General features: G+C 39.2%; 2 protein-coding genes across 3 annotated transcripts; both read left to right on the top strand.

Moving 5' to 3' along the window:
• Positions 1-171: 171 nt before the first annotated feature.
• Positions 172-8,626, top strand: pnkd (PNKD metallo-beta-lactamase domain containing). Its single transcript, XM_069698651.1, has 9 exons — positions 172-329; positions 795-910; positions 1,051-1,163; positions 2,285-2,343; positions 2,507-2,599; positions 3,178-3,341; positions 4,183-4,269; positions 4,569-4,684; positions 5,883-8,626. The coding sequence occupies exons 1-9, from the start codon at positions 172-174 to the stop codon at positions 6,054-6,056; spliced, it is 1,080 nt and encodes a 359-aa protein (XP_069554752.1). The 3' UTR covers positions 6,057-8,626.
• Positions 8,627-10,158: 1,532 nt separating this feature from the next.
• Positions 10,159-21,290, top strand: gmppaa (GDP-mannose pyrophosphorylase Aa). 2 transcript variants are annotated; one of them, XM_069698649.1, is made up of 13 exons: positions 10,159-10,290; positions 12,448-12,545; positions 12,874-12,977; positions 13,643-13,835; positions 14,017-14,076; positions 14,168-14,298; positions 14,466-14,480; positions 17,286-17,420; positions 17,783-17,880; positions 17,968-18,014; positions 19,049-19,141; positions 19,923-20,091; positions 20,680-21,290. In XM_069698649.1, the coding sequence occupies exons 1-13, from the start codon at positions 10,251-10,253 to the stop codon at positions 20,778-20,780; spliced, it is 1,284 nt and encodes a 427-aa protein (XP_069554750.1). In that variant the 5' UTR covers positions 10,159-10,250; the 3' UTR covers positions 20,781-21,290. The 2 variants fall into 2 exon arrangements, with proteins under 2 accessions (XP_069554750.1, XP_069554751.1); XM_069698650.1 differs by lacking the exon at positions 14,466-14,480 and having other exon boundaries at positions 20,680-21,289.
• The last annotated feature ends 2,289 nt before the right edge of the window (positions 21,291-23,579 follow it).

Raw genomic sequence — 23,579 nt, 5'->3', positions numbered from 1 at the left:
ATGAAGAGAATTCTTAAAAAAAAAATAAAAAAAAAATTGTAATTTTTTTTAAATTTCGGAGTTATTTTTTTGGGGGGGGGGACAAATTACTCTTTGACGTCATAAATATCTTCTAGCTTCCGGGATTGGCGTGTCACTGTAAACGTCACATTACGTGCCCGTTCAGAGGCTATGGCGCTTCCGGACTGGATGGTAACGCTGTCTGCCACCGCATCTTTATTCTGTCTCTTCTGTTTATGTTTTCGCTACAGACGTTCAGGACAAGTGTTTGTAAGGAAATTGCCGAGCCGGATTATGGCCCGCACAGAGAAGCCGCTGTTCCGAATTGCGTGAGTGTCGCATGTTTTTTGTTTTTTATTTCTTCCCGCTCAGCAGAAGATGTTGTTGTCACGGCGTTTCTCGTTTAGCGCAGTTTAGCGGCATCTTGGCCATTTTCATGAGGGAGGGCCGTCCCACCAAAGTCAAGTCAAATATTTAACAATTTAAAGTTACGATGCCAGTCGACAAAAGTAACCGCCTGGGAGATGGCGTTGCCTTGACCGGTTTTGTTGACGGTTTTATTCGGCATATATACACACCACATTTTAGGAGACGTTGTTGATCTTTTCGTGGTATTTTGCCTGAGGGGGTACAACTTGGTGCTCTGGCGATGCTCCAAATATGTCCCGTGTGCGGGCGTTTAAAAAAAATAAATAAATAAAAAAATTAAAATGGTGAACTGCTTGGTGTGGTTAACGTTATCAACCTTTACTACCGAGACGCAGTGTTTCACAGCCTCGCGGTTTGCTTCCCAGGTACACGCTGTACACCAGGACCAGACTGGGCTACATGTACTACAAGAGGCAGATGAGGAGAGCCCGTGAAAATTACCCTGCAGGACACTCCACCTCTCATCCTATGGAGTTCAACGGTATGCAACAAGTATTTACTATTCAACTGGTGCAATCCAGTACTGGCCTACATGTTTATTCTAAAAATAAATAAATAAATAAAACAAACTATTGACATTGCACTGAATACTTTATCTGTGATTTCTTCGTCTGCCCGCAGGTATTAAGATAATTCCCATCTCGGTGCTCTCTGACAATTACAGCTACCTTGTAATTGACACGGCCTCCAGCGTTGCAGTAGTTGTCGACCCCGCAGACCCGCAGACAGTTCAGGTGAGTGCCTTTGCTGTCAGTTTTGTTTGTGACCTGTAGATGTCACCTATAATTATCAACCTTTTGATGTCTTTTTTAGCCGGTTTCAGATTTAGGTCACTTTCAGTCACGGCAGTTGTTCGACTTAGGAGTTACACGAGAAGGTTGGTTTTCTGCACAGTGTGCTGCTGGTGAAAAGTTGAGACCCAGCAATTATTTACCAGATCTCATTGCAACATCATCTGGGGTTAAAAAAAAAAAAAAGAATGCTGGCATTGCATCTATTTCGGTAACTTTTTGTCGATGCAAGACACCTCTGAAGTGCTGCCAAGGAGTTGGATCCAAAAAAACAAACTTGTAAGAGGCCAAACGTGAACCGAGAGCCATGTCGGGATTAAATGAGGCCGTGTAAGATGATCTATGGAGGGATCTAATGGACGCTTAACATCGTAGTTATAATAAAGAACATGACTTTTTTGAAAATAACTTGTCACTTAGTGCAAATAGAGAGATACAGTAGGAAGCCAGGTATTTAGGTACACGTGCGTGATTTTAATTATTGACCACCTTGGCAATTATCTCTTTGTCAGGTACTTCAGCGTCACTTTCAGTGCACTTTAATTGTTTTCTTTTGTTGTTGCCTCACAATCACATGTGTTTTACTCCAGATGTTGATTCAACCGGGTATTATGCCAAAGCGTTTAATACGCCCGTAAGTCCACCAAAGTTTACTGTGTCCCATTTTGAGTTAAACAGAATCTACTTGGTGAGGTTTACGGTAAGAATTCACATCCCGCCTCTCACGGAATCAAACCCTGGTCTCCTTCTGTACTCCTTCAAAGGATCTTTGTCGTGTGACCTCCCTCTTCGACCCGTGGCCATTACATGCGTTTGATGCGGAGGCGAGGCAAGACACGGCGTGGACCGACGGGCGTGTTGCGCAGTTTGACCAGGCAGCGAGTTGTATCGTCGGTAGCTGCAGTTATCGTGAATGAGCGTTGCATGCGTTCGTAGCATCGTCCAGCAGGAACTAGTAATGATATTGCGTCGTCGCACCTGAAGCGTTTTGCCTTTTGCCTTTTTAAAGCGTTGATTTAATAAGGCCGTCGTAGGTTTTAACAACCCTCTTTATATCTTTTCAGGCAGTCCTGGAGCAGGAGGGAGTCATGTTAGAAGCAATTTTGTGTACACACAAGCACTGGTGAGTTTTATGGATTTTCTGCACCCTGTGTTTTTGAGTTTCACCATCGAGAGGCTGAAAACATTTTGTGTAAGTCGGAGGCCAAAACAAATACTTCATTTTCGAATGCGTCTGTGATTATGTGAGTAAGTCGCCACGGCACTGCTCTGCTTTCTATTTCCAGGGACCACAGTGGGGGAAACAAAGGGCTGAAAAGGCTGCACGGCTCATGTCGAGTTTATGGTCATGCAGCCGATAACATTCCCGGCCTCACGCAGTAAGTCCCCTGCCTGCGCCGTGTAACACTGACTGCTTCTCACACAATCACTCTTACTGTACTGAGTCCTGATCTGCTCCCTCCGTCAGCACTCGTAGCAGCTGACTTCACGGTGAATTATCACGGTTACGATAAGCTGTTTCCCTTCTGTCTCGGGCGGTTGTGGCCGAAAAATGTGGGACGTCCAAACCACCGGACTGAGGAGTGCTTTTGTTTTTTGTTTTTTTTCAAATGATGTTGACTCACTTGACTGCATAAGTCAGAGAACCAGTTGTTGCCTCGTTTAATTGAAACAAAACATGTTAAAATCAAGATTTTCTTAAAAGTAGAGGGTATCTTTTCTATTTTATGTAAGAGACATAATTTTCACTTCATAATTATTCTTTACAGAATAAAACCAGTAGCTGTATGTTTTAGTAGTCCACTTCTTTATCCCACTTTCTTGATAACTGGCATTTAAAAAAAAAAAAAATGTGTATATATATATATATTGATGTGCACTATTCCAGTTTTATATAAGAGTTGCTACAAATGGCAGAAGTGAAATCAGTGGTGCGTGTTTTGGTCTCTTTTCGCAGCCCTCTCTCACACAAGGACTCGATGACGGTAGGCCGTATGCACTTTAAAGCCCTCTTCACTCCTGGACACACAGTGGGCCACATGATCTACCTCCTGGACGGCCAGGCGGTTGGCGCTCCCTCCAGCCTCTTCTCTGGCGACCTGGTGTTCCTCTCGGGATGCGGTGAGTTTTATACCGAACGTGGATCCAGATGATTTATTCAGTTGTGGAAAATACAGACCAGCAGTGTTTTTGTTTGATGTGGACTCGTTCTACATGTCCATTTTGATGAGTACAAAGAGATAATTAATTGGATGTTAGCTAATGCTGAGCTAAAATACATCAGAGTGAAAAGGTATTCACAAGCACACAAAGGCAGAGAGGTTTCCTTTGATGCCCTCTATTAATGCCATCTCTGCTGAAAACTGCATGGACATGCAAATTCACCTTTTTCCGCTTTTTATCCAAGAATAGAAATTACTTTTTCTTTGCCAACTCTTGCTCTTTTGTTCTTGGTTGTTATTTGAATCCCATTGTTACTGTTGTTAAGAATTTAATTACAGGATACTCGTAGGATTTTAAAAATCATAAAGACTACAGAATTATCTCAATTTAAATTCTTATAAATGTCTCTTGAAAATAGTCAGTAGCCGCTTTTTTTTTTTTTTTTTTTTGGTCACCATGAAATGCCGGTGTCTTTTGTGCTCTTTGTGTTGAAGAGATTAGAGCTTGTATTGTGGTGTACAAACAGCTTTGTGTCTGCTAATGTGTCCTTTCTTTCACATCCCATTTCCACAGGATTAATGACTCTCCTCACTGCCATTAAATCGGAAATAGATTATTTTCAGCGACTAGATTTAGGGATTAAAAATCTTTTTTTTTTTCTTTTTTTTTTAAAGTTTTAAGCAATGAAAAAAATATAATAAATCCCAGAAAGTGTGAAGACTCCTCTAAGTGCAGATAGAATACCATCTAAAACCTGCATGTGCCCTGTATTGACATTTTAACCTGCTCTTGCTTTCAGGGAGGATGTTTGAAGGCACCGCCACAACGATGCTCTCGTCTCTGGACACCGTCGTCTCTTTAAGTGATGATATTCTGTTATGGCCTGGTAGGAAAATCTTTTCTGTTGTCAGAGATTCACTTTCAAACCAGCGCGTCTGTGTCTCTTGTGTTGCGGATGTGGTTTGAATGTGCTTTGTCTACATTTATTTTACCTTGAGAGTTTGCTGTATAAGAAGCGACCTTTGGAGTTCATGCTTTCAAGTATTGTTGTACATGTGGGCATGATTTTATGTGTGTGTGTGTGTGTGTGTGTGTGTGTGTGTGTGTGTGTGTGTGTGTGTGTGTGTGTGTGTGTGTGTGTGTGTGTGTGTGTGTGTGTGTCTCTCTCCACTGGCTATCCCACAGGTCATGAGTATGCAGAGGACAACCTGCTGTTTGCTGCTGAGGTCGAGCCACACAACGCTGCCAGGGAAAACAAATATCAGTGGGTGCTGCAGCAGCGAGGCCAGAAGCTGTGCACGGTGAGAATGACATATAACCATTGTTATGCCTCTCAAGTGCGCCATCGCAGAAAGGATTCATGTTGTCCAACACCGGGGAAGAAGGGCTTATCACCTGCGTACAGCAGTCTGTGCTCCGAGTGCACACGTTCCTCTCACTCCCTCCTCTTCCAGGCTCGATTCTCATCTATGATACAGTCTGCAGCAGAGCAAAGGTTCTGTGTTCGGTGCAGCGCCCGTCCAGAATTTAAATGAGTTTTTATCCGTTATCAATACCAGCACGGCACCAGAGGCACTTTCACAAGTTTGCACCTCCCGGAATTTTGACAACTTCCATTTCCAAGACTTTTTAAATGACCGTAATGTTTTCTTTGCACAGTGTGTACGTTTTGGGAAATGAAATGCGGCTGCTGTCATTTCTCAGAAAAGGTTTTTGACAGATTTTGATATTTTTGAACGGGAATGAATGCGAAGAGCAAATCGGTTGCAAAGATAGAAAATATTCATAGAAACAGCAGAGCTACCTGCAAGATCAATTATTGTGAGATTACAAAAAAAAACAAAAAACCTCTTAAATACTGTAATTCTATTTGATCTAATGCACCATTATTCGGGGTGACCAGGTCATGAGCAAAAAGTTAAACCACCATTAAAGCATTAAAGCTGATGTCAGAGACACTTCTTTTTGATTTAAATGTCCCAGTAGGTCAGCACGCACCAGTACCAGGACCCTGAAACTAAAGCAGCTGAATGGGATACAGAATTGTTTTCTACATGTGATTTTTCTACTTCGACGTTTGTCTGTGTAAAGACTTCTCATCCTGATTGTTAACATGCTGATAAACTGAAGTGGTTTATCTGTGTTGTCGAAGGCGAAGGGAAGGGGACTTGGAGAAATCCTCCTTTACACTTGAATAGCTTGTTTTAGCTTTTGCGATCCAGAGTTTCATCTCCTGTATTTTCACTCACTGTGGAATATTCTCAGCTAAATAACAAAATGCATAAAATGGTTAAAGGGGACTTTATCATCGCTGAGGAGAAGTTCTGCTGCAGTAAAATCAGAGATGCATAAGTGCAAAGTGTGTTTATTTAAGTTGGCTGGAGTCACTCATTACCCATAATACCTTTCCCAAAATACATGGATGGCATGTGAATCGCATAAGTCCTGAGCAGGGCGGCTTTTTTTTTTTTTTTTTTAACATGCGCTTGTCATTTTCAGAGTCCTTCCACGATCGGGGAAGAAAAGCAGTACAATCCTTTCCTGCGCAGCCACTCTGCTGAGCTCCATCTGGCTCTGGGAGTCCAGCAGTTCCAGGACGAAGACTGGACCGAGTTCAGGGCACGTGTGCTGGAGGAGCTGCGCAAACGCAAAGACCTCTACAACCGGAGATAGTACGAGCGAGTGAAGTCCACTACGCAGCAGGGGACAGAGGAGGGGGCTCACCTGCACGGGACAGTGGAACGAAAGCAGTGATATGCGGTTAATGATAACTGACCTCTGAGGTACTGTACAAAAGTTCTATAAATGTAAAGGGGCATTTCATCATTTTTGACCTCAATCGACCTTAATCACTTACCATTATGAAGATAGTCACTGCTTCATTACGACATCATACTATCACTAACAGTCCTATTACCTCCCCGCATATTTTGAATTATGTTAATTTCATGTTTCTGGTCAGGTAGGATTTAGTTGCCGTTTCAACATAGCAATATAAATGATAATGTAGATTTGCACGTGTTTGGTTATTTTAGTAGGCACAACCTTATTTCTGATTCTGGTTTGAGAAACATAGTGATAACGGGTACTACATTAAAAAGAATTCGGCATGCCGGGTACTAAATTGTTTATGCCAAAGTACATTTTTAGGATTTGTAATTTTTTTGTCTTTATTATTTGCAATATTATTTTTTAACTCTAAAGGTACCATTAATTTATGAAATCACAAAGACACTTTCGCTGTAGGTACCTTATGTTCCAGTGAGCACAGTATGAAACAAAGTCTGTACAATCGGCCTCATTAGGTTATAAAATGCTGAAACAATCATCGAAGCTGACAGAATTTATGTGACCAACGTTATTGGGTTTAATTGAGCTTTTTGCTGTTTTTTTTTTTGTTTATTTGTTTTTTTCAGCATTTTTATTTTATAATTCACTACAGGGAAGTGGGCCAGATGTGGAAAACACATATTTTTCTAGTAAAGACTCTTTTTGTGCCTCACAACAAATGATTTTTGCTGATCTAACTGTTCCACATTTAAATCTGTATTTTTAATGTATTGTTTCACTACATGAATGTGAACTGCAACATGATGTGAAGGATTTGACAGGTGCTCTACTGTGATGTGTGAATTGTTGTTGAAGGGAAGATTGTGCGTGTCAGCCTGTAGAATCACGACTGCATTAATACTGTAATGATGATAATTAGCTAACGGGGTGATGCTGAAACGATGAACTACAGTCCCTTTTGACTGATGTTTAAAAAGACGGTGAGACGATGGAGCCTTCTCTTTTTCTTTCAAATATGAGAGTACGATGTGGCTTTGACTGTGGCTCTCACTTTGAATGTTTCATGACAAATTTAAACCCTTTGGAAAACAAAATTGTACACATTTTCTTTTTATATATTAAAGGATTCATTGTAGTGTGACTGAGAGTGGCCTCTGATAGCGAGCTGCATTTTGGATGCACTTCCGGGTTAGGGAAAAATATCCAGATTTATTAATTATTTAATCTCTATTAAATTAATTAATTAGTCTTTAATCTACCACTTTTACTTTGGTCCAATTATTAAATACATGCTGGAAACATCAGGCTGCTTTTTTTTTTTTTTTTTATAGCCATCGCTCACTCGAGTTAAAATGATTTTCCACCCGGCAGGTTAATGTTAACGCGTAACAGTCATTGTTTGTGAGTGAAGAGTCCCATCACTCTATGACCACCATAAACTTTGTTTTACCAGCTACTCTCCGTAGGGACTCAATATTTGGAGGTCACTCAGCTCAAATTTATGAATCAGAGCCTCCACTATGTTCCGGCTGTTATTTCAATGTCAGAACAGTCAGTCAGTGATAAACACTTATCTTCTTCTACTTGTTTCCAGGTTGATCGTGGAAATGAATGAGCTTAAACACTGTGGTATTTTTTCGCTTTTCACCCAACAACATCTGATCACGGCTAAACCAAATCTTTGACTTCCAGTAGTTGAAAGTTCAACTTGAGATTCGATGAGGGATGTGAATTTTTGAAGATTTGATAGCGTTTTATGGTAAAAATGATTTTGAACCCTACCTGTGATAACACAGTGGAGAAAAATGAGGGCCTCCTCTCTTTTGTTTACATTTTTTGTGTCTTTTTGTTGTTGTTGTAAAGAAAGTCTAATTTAACCTCTGTTTAGGCGGCAAAGGGCCAAAATACAAAAAGACATAAATATTCAAACTTTTGAGGAGGTGTGAAAGACCTCCAGATTCCTCCACGGCTCCTTCTGAGGAGCAGGCACCACAGCACCTCGTCCCCCGGTGATTGTTGACTAAAATGTTATGTTGTTTGTTTGATGCAGACTCGCACCTTATTTGCATATGTTTGAGTTATGGATTCCACCACATGGGAGACAGTTTTACTTCAGGTTATGTTTTAATGAGGAAATCTGAAAGTAAACTCCTCCATTAGGACTCTGTGTGTGTTATTTGTTGTTTTGATACGTGTTCAAAACTGACAGCTAAGTTATTTTTCCCACTGCTATAACTCTCCCTCAACTCAAATAAGAGCATAACCTACTTTAGGCAGATTGAAAAGAAGGGAAAAGGTGAACTGAATTTGTACTTTGTAAAGCGTAGGATTTTGGCCAAATTTGATGTCTTCTTTCATTTTATTTACAAAATAAAGACAGATTTGGGAATTTATATCATTTAAAATACTGTTTTTTTTGTTTTCTATGGTCACATTAAAGGCATTAAATCTGATGTCTCATCACATAAAGATCTTCTGTCCCTTTAAACATTGATTTCTTATGGAACTCGAGATGTATAAATGCAATATTCCCCTTCTCTCCACTTTTATAAGACATATGTATCAATAACTATTGTCATGACTCTCCTCCCTGAATTAGATTCCTTAGCCAAATAAAAAAATTAAAAAAAGGTAGATTTTGCATGTGGTTGAACAATCTTTGTGTAATCTGGAACCTGGGAAAATTATATATTTACTGCAGCATAATGTCATGCAAAAACTACTGTTTTGGGCAGGTCAACAACCCATGACACTTTCACACCACGACTCGTGTGGGCGACTCGTGGTTGTATGATGCGTCAACAAACTCACATGTATCTTTAACGCCTGTCGTGGTGTTAACGTCTCTCACTTGTCAATAAGTACCGAAGCATCCTTTCTGGTGAGGTGTGAAACATCTTTAAGAACCTCAAGCAAATTCAGTTGTATTTGGACAACAATTAAAAAAAATATCTATATATAAATAAATATCTATAATAATATTTAAAATACCTGGATGACTTAGAATCTTTACTGTTGATCTTTTATACACCCAGTAGTAAAAATACAAATACCATGGTGAAAATACTTCACTAACAGTCCAGCCTTCAAAACTTTACTAAAGTATTATCAGAAAAAAGTTACTCAAAGTATCAAAAGTGAAAGCTCTGAGTTTTATTATTGTATATGATGTTTTTGTATTCATATTTTTGTGGCATTAATGTGCTTTTACTGCTGACAGTAGGTTAGTGTACTCCACAGTAACGCATCATTTTAAATAATATTGTCATATGTTTGTAGAGTTGCTGATCCTGTGAGAACCATATGTCTCTAAAATGACAACCAGTTCAGAAACAAGTACAAACCTGTTTTCAGTTTTGTGACAATACATCTTAAGAAGCAGGAGAATTTTCTCAACCTATAAAAAAACACGAAATCATTCCTTTTATCGGAAAAATGTAAATTCATGATCAGCAAATTTGTAAGATAGTACATGTTTTTTTACTTGACAGGAAGTGTATGAACAATTGTAATCTGAACAGTAACTAAAGCTGTCAGACAAGTCTAGCAGAGATCAAGGTCAAATATTTGCCTCAGAGATGTGAAGTCGAAGTATGGAGTCGCATAAAATGGAAATACTCGAGCGAAGTACAAGTAGGCTACTTTAAATTTGAACTTAAGTTAAAAAAAAAAACGTAGTACGTGTACTTAGATACATTGTTGTTTTCTTATAAAACTAATTCATATTTTGATATTTTATTTTGGCCCCTTATATGTCTGTTTTATTGACCGTTAAATACAAGTAGAATATGTATCACTTTAATATCCCTCAATGAGTGTCCTTGTAACATTTTCAAGCGTCTTTTAGTCTGCAGAAATACATCAGTCGGATGTTTTCCAAATGGTATTTACACTGCTCCACTCCACGTTTCTGTTCGAGCGCTCTGCTCCGTGGTTTCACTGTAATCCCGTCGACCTTACGTCACAAGCAGGAAGTGGAGGCGGAAACGGTCCCCACTCAGCTGCTGCACAGTTTTCTTTTTTTTTTTTTTGTGGCGAGTCTCGTCTGTCTGTCCCAAAACAGCTTCTTCAGTCAAGATGTTGAAGGCGGTCATTTTAATCGGAGGCCCTCAGAAAGGTGAGGATGAAGCTCACCCCCCCCCCCTCTCCCCCCTCCCACGTGTCGTGTTCCTCAGAGTCAGCTGTGTGTGGTTGAACCAGAGCTAGGCTGCTAATGCTAACAGATTCACTGACGTGGCGTAACGGCGGTACGAGTAGTCCTCACGGAGCCCGACACCAGTCACGTCTTCACAGCCTCGTGTCGCGTCGTGCGACCACGACACCGTCTGGTATCTCAGAAAGAACAACAGCACCCACGTACTGAACACGTTGTAATCTATTTAAAAGCGCTGCTGGCTTGTAATGTATTGTTATTCTCTTCCGTATCCAGAGGTGTAAAGTAACGAAGTACATTTACTCGAGTACTCTATTCAAACACAAGTTTAAGATACTTTACGTCTGTATTTCTATTTTTAATTCTGCTTTATACTTTCACACCACCACGTTTGTACTCAACTAGATTTATCTTGACAGCTTTAGCTGGTTTTTTTTTTTTTTTAAAGATGAAGATTTAACAGAATAAATGATATAAGGAGCTTTTCAACACGTTGTTAAAGATGAATCCAGTGGTTTTCAACCTCTTTTGGCTTCTTACGGCGGATCTTCGGTGTGTCAGATTCCAGTTGTTCTCACAGAGTTTAATTTCAGTAAATATTCAAATTCATCCAAAATCTCACGAAAAATCAAATATTTTAGAAAAAGTCTGAAAACACAAATTTTGAATCAAAGCTGTTATTTTTTTTATTTTTTATTTTTTTATTTTTTTCTCCTACTTTTCTCTCCCAATAATAATCTCAACCGCTCACACGTTTCTAGTGTACCTGGATGTAAAACTGTATGAAGTAGTTTGAATTAGCTCCAGCTGCAACATGCTACTTACACACCTATGCTTCACTATTAGTAATCTAATGATGTTATATTTAATAATATATCAGCCAGCGGGGCAAAAACAGTACTTTTAATTGCTTTAACTATATTTGTCTGCTTATACTTCTGTATTTTTACTTAAGTGAGATTTTTTTTCATGCAGGACTTTTTACTTGTAATGGTGGATTTTCTTCTTTGCTGCGTCGGTACTTTTACTCAAGTAAAGGTTCTGGATGCTTCTTCCACCACTGCCTGTATTAGCAAACATAACATTCCTGTTTTCAAAAAGATTCTAATTCAATTCAATTTAAAGCTTTATTACAGATTTAAGGTCCAGATGAAGGACAGAGACGTCACATAAAACAAAAAGATATATTGGTGTCCTAGTAAGACACGGCTGCGTCAGTGTCTTCACAGATTAGATCGGTAGCGTGTGGTATTAAACCGCATGTTGGATTAAATCAGTCATTTAGCTGACAGATACATTTATACTTGAGATTTCATAGCATAGCAAAGTGTTGACTCCTGCAGCCACACAGATTTCACTCACACCGCACCGCCTTGGTCTCTTCAGTAATACTCTTATGGCATCATTATAAGCTACTTGAAGTCTTTGTAAGCCCCTTTTGTGTAGTTTGCCTACATGTGCAGCGTAAACAATGTCCAATGTGCTTTAAACAGAAAGGTGTTTCCTCTTTCTGCGCACATCCCAAATTTATGAGAGAATGTTTGATTCTGCATGAATCACACAAAATTGTCTATGAATATTATCATTATCGGCCAGTTGTTCTGCAATATGATATAATAGAATCACGACGTTGTACCTTATTACCGACACCAAGGTTATTATCAGCAAATCTAATCTAAGACTACTTATTTAGGATTTTCAAAGATTGCAATCGGACTCGGTTAATGAACAAGTGTTACGGTGGCGTAATGATGCTGATATAGTTCGGCACGCATTAAGTCCTCCGCACTCTCATAAATGAAAGGCGAATCTAAACTATCAGCTGTCTTTTTTATTTTTAATGAATGCTTCAGGGAAAATCGTGGAAACCGAGTGCCGACTTAACACAAATCTGATCACTTCTGTATCTAATTTACTGCCGACCCCTGATGCTTTGATGAAGACTTGCATGTCCGTACAGATGCCCGGTTTTCTAAGGACTTTTTGAAACAAACTTTCTTATTTGAAAGAGTCGAGGACATCGCATACAATCTAGCTAAAGGGTTTGTTCAAATTTGACGCAGGCGCCAGAAACTAGAGAAATGTGACCAACGTTGTAATTCGATCTCCATTTTTCTTCAGGCACAAGATTCAGGCCTTTGTCATTTGAAGTTCCCAAACCCTTGTTTCCAGTAGCCGGTGTTCCCATGCTACAGCACCACATTGAAGCATGTGCCAAGGTGAGTCTCACCGTCTTGCTTTGCAAATCTGTTTCGCAGGGCTCCCTGGTTTGTGTTTTACAATGTAGATTGTCTAAAGGTCACACTGTGATTATATTAAATCTTTATTTATTTATTTATTTATATTTTTTAAATACCAATTTCAACTGTCTCCCATGTTGCTTTGCAGTCCTCTTCAAGTAATTTATCATCCTTTGTTTGCAAACGATTCTCTGCTTGTGTTTTATGTGTCCTTAGGTTGAATCGGTGTGTGATAGTCTAACCGGCAGTTACAACAGCAAAATAATTTGCTCCCATTTACTGGTTGGTGTTGATAATTTTCTTACAGGTTCCGAACATGAAGGAGATTTTGCTCATCGGCTTTTATCAGCCAAACGAAGAACTGACCAGGTTCCTGTTTAATGCGCAGCAGGAGTTCAAAATTTCCATCAGGTAAACAACAGAGCTCAGAAACAGGTAAACAAAAGAGCTCTTGGCTATCGCATTAAACCTTTTCTACCACTAATGATTATTTTCACAATCAATTCATTATTTCTCTGATTAATCGGTTTGTTTGGTCTTTAAAATGTCAGAAGATTGCGAGAAATGTCAACCAGTGTTTTCCAAAAGCCAAAGATGGACTCTAAAACATCCTGTTAGGTCCAAACCAACAATCACCCTCCAAAATACATTCAGTGTATTATCACAAGTGAGGATTAAAGCAACCAAGAAATATTTACATAATCAGACAGTTTTAGTGTTTGTTTTTTTTTCATCAAAGAATAACTAAAAGCGTTGAAACGATTATCACAATTGCTGGCAGTTTATTTTCTGTCAATGTACTCATCAATTAATTGACTATTGGTTGCTTTGATTTCTGTGGCATATTCATAGAACTGACATGCATTTTCTTGATGAGAATGCACTACTAAGGTGTCAAAATTCATAAATATATTTTGGTTGTATCACTAAGAAAAATACTTAACATGTTGATTGTTTGTTCTTTTTAAGTTCCTTTTTTCCCCCCCTTCTGCCAGTAGAAGTACATTTCTTGCTGTTGTGCACCATCAGCCCTGAGTGACTGCAGTTGTGTTGCTCTTCTTGGCTCTGCACCGCAGGTACTTACAGGAGTACGCTGCTCTGGGCACTGGAGGGGGCATCTATCACTTCAGAGATCAGATCGTCTCCGGCAGTCCGGAGGCTTTCTTTGTACTGAATGCTGATGTTTGTTCAGCGTTTCCTCTCGCAGAGATGCTGAGCTTCCAGAAAGAACACGGCGAACCCAACAGCTTTGTTATACTTGGGACAACGGTGAGGTTTAATGTTTTTTGCCCACTTGTGATATTTTGCGAAAGTAAAACTTTGCAGAGTTGTACTTAATGGTTTTGTTCGGCCTCTTGAATATGAGTCGAATAGTGTATGTGAGATCTTGGCTCTCGGATGTCCAAACAAAGATTATGATTTATCTTAAATCACATTCTTCTCTTATCAGGCGAACAGAAAGCAGTCCATGAATTATGGCTGTATTGTTGAAAACGAAGGAACGAATGAGGTATTTCGCCATTTCTGTCTTGTTGTCTGAGATTTTCACTCGTTTCTGTTGAAACTTGAAGTCATGGATCGTCCCCCTTGTTTATATGCAGGTCTTGCACTACGTAGAAAAGCCGAGCACGTTTGTGAGTGACATCATCAACTGCGGTATCTACCTCTTCAACCCGGAGATCTTCCAGCACATCGGCGCTGTCTTTCAGAAGAATCAGCAGGATATGCTGCTGTGAGTTGGAGCGCTCCCCTGTTGGGGATATCTGTGCGTGGGAATGCACGTGAATACCGTTTAGTCCATTCCTGTGTTTCTCTTCATTTGTCTTTTTTTTTTTTTTTTTTTTTTTCCCTTTCCTTCTCCTTCCTACCATGTTTTCCATTTCCTCATACAATCATCAGATATCCGTATGATGGGTAAGTCGGTACATTCAGCTGCATGGTGTGGTCATAGAGCACTTAGAGTTTGGTGTGAGCTGTAGCCATAGAAACCCGTGATGAAGCTAGGATTGAATAGGATTCTTTGTGAATCTTAACAGGGCCCCTTTTCTGTGCACATTTTCTTTAACTCTGGCCTCCCTCTATTTTTTTTTATATTTTTCTTTTACCTATTTTTTAGTTTTTTTAAATTTTATTTTTGGGAAATTTCACCGTTTGACATTTTGGGTAATATGCATACAAATGTTCCTCCTGTGATGTAGATGAGATGATATTTCATATCTGTTTGGTCAACAGAAAGCTCCAGCCAGTGGTCCCTTTGGGGTGCGAGATTGGATCAGCGGGAGGAAAAGCCTGTTTGTGATTGGTTGTTTAGTTGTTGGAGGATTAAGATTATGGCGAGAGACCAGTTGATTGACAGTTAAACAACCAATCACAGCAGTGTAGAATTTAGAGCCAGTGTCCCTCTGGCTGATCCAATTTTAGCACCATCAGTTTAATTTACATACATTAGCACAAAACTGGGTCTTTAACTCATTTGTTTAATTTGTAAAAAAAAAAAATTGTGTAAATGCGACAACTTGCTATTTGACGGTAGGTTTTTTTTGTTGGACTTTTTTTGTTGTTGCCTGGCAACTGATCCGAACTAAGAAACCGTCAGACACGCACAATTTTACCCTTTTAGTTTTTGTACGTTTTAAATAAATGAGTCAAATACACAATAAAACAAAATTAAAATCAATTTAAAAACAACATTTTTAGTCAAAACAATACACAATCAACTTTTACTGGAAAAAAAATTGAATAGAATTTTGGCCCAATCCGGAAATACCAGTGAGAACAAATTGTTTTTTTCAATTCAAATTTGAATACTACTAGTGAAGGCTGACGCCCTGATCTGTATAGAGAGGCTTCCACCGAGAAAGCCCAGTTGATCTGCAGTGGAACTACTGAAAGCTGCTGGTCCGATGGCCTAATCCAACAACGGGGGGTACGAGGGTGCAGATAAGCCTGAGCTGATTCGTTTCAGCTCTTGCACACATATACAAAGAAAAATGGTAAATACACATTTCCCAAGATGTCAAACTTTGCTTCAGGTTCCAAAGTGAAGACAAAATGCTTTTGATATTTATATCTGTGGATAATAAAAAATTCATAGCCTGATATCAGGTTTAATCTTTGTCCACAAAGATCAAGCCTCTTGTAAATTGCTCTTCTGAGTGTCAAACACCTGCAGCCTGCGTTTCTGAACGGTCTGCATTTACTGAGTCCTTGTGCCTATTCTAAGTGTGTGAGCAAAAACTAATGAGAAAGCTCAGAGTTGGTTGCTGGGGAATATTTCATGGCCACATATGTCTCATATTCTTGCTTTATAAGTTTTGCTCCACTGTCAGATGGGCTTTTGTTCTGAACATAAGAAAAAGGAGCATGTGGACAGAGTGCACTCTGATTTCTCACAGAGGCTAAAATACCACATGGGATCAATATATGGATTTTGTCTTTAAATTATTTTTGACACTTTGCACTTTTTGGTGTTTTTGCATGCACTCAACAGTCACTGACCTAACAATTAGCACACCGAGGACACTCCAAATATATTACAGAAAGGTCAAAGCATGCTGTGCACAATTCACCTGCTAACATCAATAGCAGTTAAATCGAGCCGGGCACTGAATCAGCAAAATTGTTGAACACATCAGAGATACTCGATAGAAATGAGAATGCTTTTACTGCAGTCTCTCAGGGACTACTTTGCCTCGAACCACATCCCCTCCTTTTTGGTAAAACTTCGATTATGGGCGCAATCCTTTAAAATATTCTTTTCATCAATATTTGACAGTCTGTTTCATCTTGGGGCTCTCACAATACACCACGCCAGAAACCCTGATTAATATGGAACACGTAGACTCTTGTACTTAAGTTTTTGATCACTACTAGGTAATCAGCTTTGGTTTCAACCCACCACTGACACCATCAAAGTTGGTATCAGTGATGCATTTTAACTCTGTGCTCTCATTTCATTCTGGGGGCAGGGCAGTAGGGCAATAAATTCATGTTTTTCTTAAGAGACTTATGCAGCCATGGTTTTTTTTGTGTTTTTTTTTTACACATTTGATCAATCTTAAAAGCTACTAAAAGAGCAAGAGGGGGTGAAGAGAAATCCATGGAAAACAATTTTCAGTTCTTAAAATATTCTCTTTTGTCATTAGTAGTACAATTTTTAGTTTAAAAAAAACAAAAAAAATAATACATCATGTTTTGTACATTTTAGTTGTTGAGTCGGCGGTGGGAGAGAATGTTTACCTGGTCGTTAACCTTCTAAATGGTTATCTGGACGCAGCTGCAGCGTAGGTTTTCTGATAGGGTTCATTTTTATGGCTGTGGAGGGACAACCTTTGGCTGCAGTGTCTCATCACCATTTAATTATTCGCATGTACATGTATTACATTAACTTTTAGGGTTTGACTTTTGGAAAACTCGGCACTCGGGGTGGGCAATATGGCCCTAAAAACGTTTATTAGTAAATAAAATTTGGGCTTTTGTTGCACTTTTATTTTTGTCGCGAGTCGAATTGTTCCGCTTTGACTTTTTCACCCGACAAGTTTAATTTGGATATTCCAGTGGAAACGGAACTAAAGCAAATGCAATTTTCTTTATGTTTTTGTATAAATATTACTCGGTCTTGGATTTATTTCTAACCTCTTAATTTTGTGCACAAAACTTGAATTTATTGGATGAAATTGTATCACTCCGCGCCACAAATTGATGGTCTGTCTCTTGCAGAGAGGAGCCAACCAACGGCTGGCACCGAGCGGAGGCCATCAGGCTGGAGCAGGACATTTTCACTGCCCTGGCAGGACAGAGCAAACTCTACGTATATAAAACGCTCAGCTTCTGGAGCCAAATTAAATCTGCAGGGTGAGTGACTACGTCATAAATGCTGTCAGATTCAACACGACATAAATTCGGTACAGATAACCGCGCAGTATGCCGAATGTCGGAGGAGATGGGAGACAACGGACAAGCGTCCCAACAGGATCCATAATGTAGTTTATGTAGGGTTTAAAATTGTTTAGAGAGACATTAAAGTCCTCTGATGCAGAAAGTTTGACCTTTCGATAGTTTTTTTTTTAATGTGTAAACGGACCCCGGACAGGCGCGTTTGTGTTCCCTTTAAGCCCATGATCATGCAAAATATGCATTACAGCCTCAACTGAAAATGACTTCCTCTGTGTTGTTCTTGTTTGTTGACGGTGTTTTCTTTCTGCAAATTTTCACAGGTCTGCAATTTATGCGAGTCGATTGTACCTCAACCAGTATCACACAACGCACCCTGAGAGACTGGCCTCAAATAGCGAGGGAGGACCCAAAATAAGCGGTACAATTCATTTTACTTCTGTATTTGTGTTCCGTCCTCATATTGACACAAACAAGTTCACTCACGCCGATTTTTCCTTTTGTCCAGGAAACGTCTACATTCATCCTACAGCCAATATTGATCCCACTGCTATGGTAAGGCTTCCCCCATACTGTGTTTCACTCTACACTATTAATACAAACATAATGCCCTGTTAACAGCACCGCATGTAAAAAAATACATTTGTAAATTAATAGATACGATAAAGATGAGGTTATTATATAGTGTTACTGGTAACTCTCCTAAATGGAGGGCTGGATTTAATTCAGTGTTACCAGTTGAACCTGTGTAGTTGTAGTTATCACTTAAAGACCCCCTACAGTAAAATTCAAGTGCTTAACCTTGTTAAAATGTCAATGTGGTGTTTTTTTTTTATATGTTGCGAGACATATTTTTAGTCGGGCTGTCAACGTTAATGAAATTTTAGATGACGATTAGTTGTCATACATTGATTTTTTTCTGTCAATTTAATGCCATTTTTAAATTTTTTTTAATTTAAGCCTGCTCATATATAATACCATTGTGGTGTTTGGCTCTGCAATTAAAATGCAGCCGGTCGAATACTATGAGTGCCTCAAGATAAACAGTAGGTGGCGCTAGTTCTCAGCTCATGTGCCATTAAACTGTAGTGAAAGCAGGCAGTGCGACGAGACAACGTCGGTCAAACATCATGCAGTGGGAGTGGTGATGGAAATATGACATTTCTGTTAGTTTCATCCAGATTCGAACAATTCTGCAAAGGATTGCAGTCCGTACAAAGAATTGTGATCAGACGATTATGTACTTATTGTGACAGGCCTAATAATGAGCAAAATAAGCAGTCACATCACAAACCTAAGCAGCCAGTCCTGTCAACTTTCAGGGTGTGGCTGTCCAGACCCTCGAGCTGTAGACGGCTCAGGGGTTTAGGTAGAGTTAGAGGCAGGGATCATTTGCATATACATAGACCTACTTGTACTGAATGAAGGCAAGGCACATCTCTCACTTTAAGGCATTAGAGAATTATTTTCTTGGAAAAAATGTGTAAATATTTGGTTTTGATGGACAGAGATGGATTTTTTTTTTTTTAGGGGTTTTAATTAATGCCAGGGGAAGACGTGTAATATAATTTGATCTTCCCTATGTGCAGTTGGGGCCTAACGTCTCCATTGGCACTGGAGTGACTATTGGTGCCGGGGTCAGAGTTCGAGAATCAATCATCCTCCATGGTGCAAATCTACAGGTGAGCCCCTCTGGATGTGCCGTAGCTTACACAACGTGCAAGAAGAACGTTTTCTATCACTGAGATCGAATCAGCCACAACCTGATGCAACACTGGGCTGCAAATCTCTGCATGCGTCTTTGTGCAGCACCCATGAAGTGACATCGTCTGGACCTGCATGGGGGCTTTTCCATTCTTGTTTGGTACTTCGGTGTCTTGCCAACTCTAAAATCGAAGGTTCGATTTTGGTCCTGGTCACAAAAGAACAACGTGAACCTCCCACACGATATAAAACACCAAGTTTGGAATTAAACTGGACCGCACATTAACTGAGTTGAAGGTATATTTATCTGCCCGTTCACTATCTGTGACATCTTTACATTTTATTAGGAACATTATCCACACTTCAGCAATGGCTCCTCCCAAATTTATATTTATGCTCGTCTGTCACAGCAGAAATATTGTTGGCAGTGCGTCTCACAAAGATGTCATTTTTAACGATTTTGAGGCTGGCAGAATTTAATCCAGCGTCTCTAGTGACGACTCTGGGCCTTTTAAAATGACTTTATGCTGCTGGTGACTTATTGGTTTTGGTTGCATATTGCCAGCAAAAGCAATTTGTTAGTTGAGCCATACTTCCAAATAAACACTCCCTGTTGTAATGCTCGCTGTTTTTTCACATGTCGGAACAATAACTATCTGAGCGTATCTGGATACCTGAAACACTACGATGTTTCAGTCATTGCACTGATTATCTATTTATATCTTTGTCCTACTGTTTTTTTTTTTTTTTCTCCTGAAGGATCACTGCTGTGTTTTGAACAGCATTGTGGGATGGGATAGCACCATTGGCAAGTGGGCGAGAGTAGAAGGAACCCCAAGTGACCCAAATCCAAATGACCCGTATGCAAAGATCGACAGCGAGACACTCTTCAGAGATGGAAAACTCACACCATCAATTACTATCCTCGGTAAGCCTGTTCTGACATGAAGAGATATAACTCTTTTTTTTGGGATTGTTCTCAGAAATGAAAAAGTTAACGGATGTTTGAAGGAAATGCTTTTGCTTTTTAAGTGCTGGTTGTTTCGACAAGACCTTTTCTCCCAGGCCCCTGCTGGGATCAGCTACAGAAATTATGTACAGCATAGTCACTTAACATGTTTATAAATCAGATCGTCTGTCAGCTGTAAAGCATTTTGAATTGCACCAAACTGTGGAACAGGTGCTATACTTATAAAGACTGATTGATTAATTAAGGAATTTATCTTTTAGATTTTTGAGCAGGATGTATCCATCATGGCAAAAAAATACAAATAAATCTACAAGAAGCATTACTGAAACTTTGTTTTAGGGATCTGTTATTTTTCTCCTGATTTGTTTTGATGATTTTGCACTGCATTTCAAAGATAACTTCTTTTTTTTTTCTTCTTCTTCTTTTCTTTATTCAAAACAAACCTGTATGTCAGCAGTGTCAGTGAGAGTTTAAACTGTCATGTGTCTGCCCTTTGCACTGTACTCCTCCACACGGGCGTAAAACCGCCCTGTTTTGTCTCCTCAGGTTGTAACGTGACCATCCCCTCCGAGGTGATTATACTGAACTCGATTGTCCTCCCACATAAAGACCTGAACCGCAGTTTCAAAAACCAAATCATCCTCTAGTTAATCTTCCTCACGCTTCTGTCCACTTACTGTCACCGATGAAGGATGCTGCTGGTCGACGGCTGCCACTGCCTTTGAGTTACTGTATATAAGATGTCAAACATGAATATATGGGTGGGTTCATTAAATCATTTTGAAAGATAGATTTTTATATATTTGTCCTCAAGCCTTTATGCAACATTGGCTGTCAGCAGCATTAGAGGGAGGTTAATCATGCATGTTGATTCACCTTGAAAAGTGCTGTCACGTCACAGATTTTTTTATTGGTTTTTTATCAACTTTAGCGAACTGTAAAATTACTGCAGACACGAGTGTAATATATTTAGTTGGGTGTAATGTTATGTAAAAAAAAATGTTTATAGATAACCATGTTCTGTTTCTCAAGGACATCCTTGACAAACTTGACTTGTTACAATGAGAAGAGGAATTATTAGAAAATTAAAAAAAAGAATACTGGCTACCAATTGTGGTTCATTTTTGGAGGTGGTGGTTTGTGTGGAGCTCTGAGTAAAACCTTTTAGCTGCTTCGTTGTTAGTCTCAAAAATTTACTTCCACCAAAACAAATCAGCAGGCTTGAGATTTAAATTGCAATCAAGTAATGTTGCCTTTTAAAATGTGGACTTAGCAGGGAGCCCCCCTACACTCCACCATAGAAGCTGCAACACGAGATACCTGATTTTTGTATATGCAATCACTGGAGAAACTATTCAAAATTATGTATACAGCACATTAACATTTACTTATTAAGCCCTCGAGCACTCATGATCGCTTCAGTACTTCTGTTCCAATCATTGCAGCGAGTGTGTCTATTAAGGACTGATGTAAATTGTTGCGCTGGTACTGCTGCAAAAAGTGAAGACTCTTCTCAACAAGTTAATGTACATTTTTATTCATGATGAGTTTGTTGCAGGTGCCTTTCAGGTTCAAAAAGCTGCCTCATCGCTGTCTACTGGCTCTCATTACAGTGTTTTTATCCTCTTGGTGGGATCCTCATCAACTGGGCAAAAAAAAAACCTCAATGCCCCTCACATGAAAGGCATTCCTAAAATTCATTAGATCAAATCCACTCACATAACAGTAAAACTTGCAATTTATTTATGTAGAGTGCTGCTCACTGCAGGGGAAAAGCTTGCACTGAATAACATATTCCAATGTTATTTACTATAGGCCTAAGAACGAAATGTTGTTGAAATCTTGTACAGATTTATTTTCTTCTAGTCAGTCTTCATCTGTGAGCCGGTCAGCAGAGGAGGCTCAGGAAAGAAAAAAAAAAAAAGGGGGGGGGTGACAGCAAGTCCAAAAATATACAGAGTGACATAAACCGTCAGGAGGGAAACACAGCAAAGATGACATGTGAAAAGAGCTGGATTCAAATCCTCCCTGTCCCGTCTACATGAAAGGCATTTGAGCTTGGTGAGTCAGAGGACATGTCAGCTGCCAGAAAGTATGTGTCCTCACCTGTCTCAGTCAACATGGATTTTTGAAAGCAGATATTTTGGCTCCTATATTTTACATGACAGCTTTTCTGTCATTTATTTCTTAGTTTCATCATTTTACAAATGGAAAGGTTGCCCATGTGTTACATTAGTTGTTGTCTCTTGACCCTGAGATGCACTGATATTATTATTAATATTCTAATTTGAAATCAATGATATGAAAAATATGGGTATTTGTTATTCATCTTATTACTATAACATATGGTGGTTTAACACTGTATACTTGTAAGTGAAATGTATCTAAAAGAGATGGGACTCAACAGGAAAGCAAATAGTTCAAAAGATAAAATACACACAGCAACTTCATTATAGTGAGTATCAATATAAAATACCTGCATTTTTGTTTTTTTCAAGTTTGGGCATAATTTTAAGTCAAGCAATCATTTTTTAAAACACAAAAAACATCATTCTCGCGTCCAGAATGTCAAAAAGACATCTGAATCCAAAGAGGATCTTGTAACAACAGTTCAAATCCGCAATTTTGCTGTAATTGTCTTGATATATCTTTATATCTTCTGTATTTTTGTGTAATGTCTTCGGTACTGATTGGTACACCTCTGCATTAGAAACACTGCCAGTAGCCTTTCAGTGGAGGACAACATGTCAAAATGAGACACAATTAATTCAGTAAAATGCTCAAGAGGTGTTGCAATGCAACAAAATTCAAAAAACAAAGCAAGCAAATTCCAAAGCCCTCCTGTGCTGCCGATACAACACAACAGATTGACTAATTTCTTGCCTCTAATTTGGTTATAATTTGTAAACTGGGGATATTTGCTCACTGTACTTTAAATGATATTATTGAGACACAACACAGCAGCCACCGCACCGCTGGTACAAACACAAGTAAACGATCCATACTTCATACAGCTCAATCCCTTCCTGTGGATTTTTTTTCTCCACACAGCAACCAAATGTTGGATTGAATATCTTCTCGTTCAAAGTTGAAATGTTTGTGTCTCTTGAGAAGGAAAATCTGAGAAGACTTCCATGCTCAAATAACAGGCAAACAAATGATAAATTATTCTGGTCCATTTCTCGTGACCATATAAAACACAAAAGAGGCCCCGTCAATCCAGAGAGGTACAACACTGGATCTCTAATGCTCGTACAAACTCCAGGGGTTTTACAATAATGTTACAGAGCTGAATCAACACCTCGTTGACCGTCTGAAAACAGTTGAGTAGCTGCTATATCAGACTGCATTATGTTGTAGGTGCTTATCCCCTTTATTCTCCAGACGTATTTCCATTGCAACCCTTCATGCTAACAGCTCCCACGAGCTGACAAAGTCACCATCGT

Source organism: Brachyistius frenatus, unplaced genomic scaffold, assembly GCF_029030835.1.
Source record: "Brachyistius frenatus isolate BFR_SWC_R1_liver_20210118 unplaced genomic scaffold, ASM2903083v1 Contig_27, whole genome shotgun sequence".
NCBI classification, from domain to species: domain Eukaryota; kingdom Metazoa; phylum Chordata; class Actinopteri; family Embiotocidae; genus Brachyistius; species Brachyistius frenatus.
Note: the sequence above shows the minus strand (reverse complement) of the source record. Positions and strands in the feature narration are given on the sequence as shown.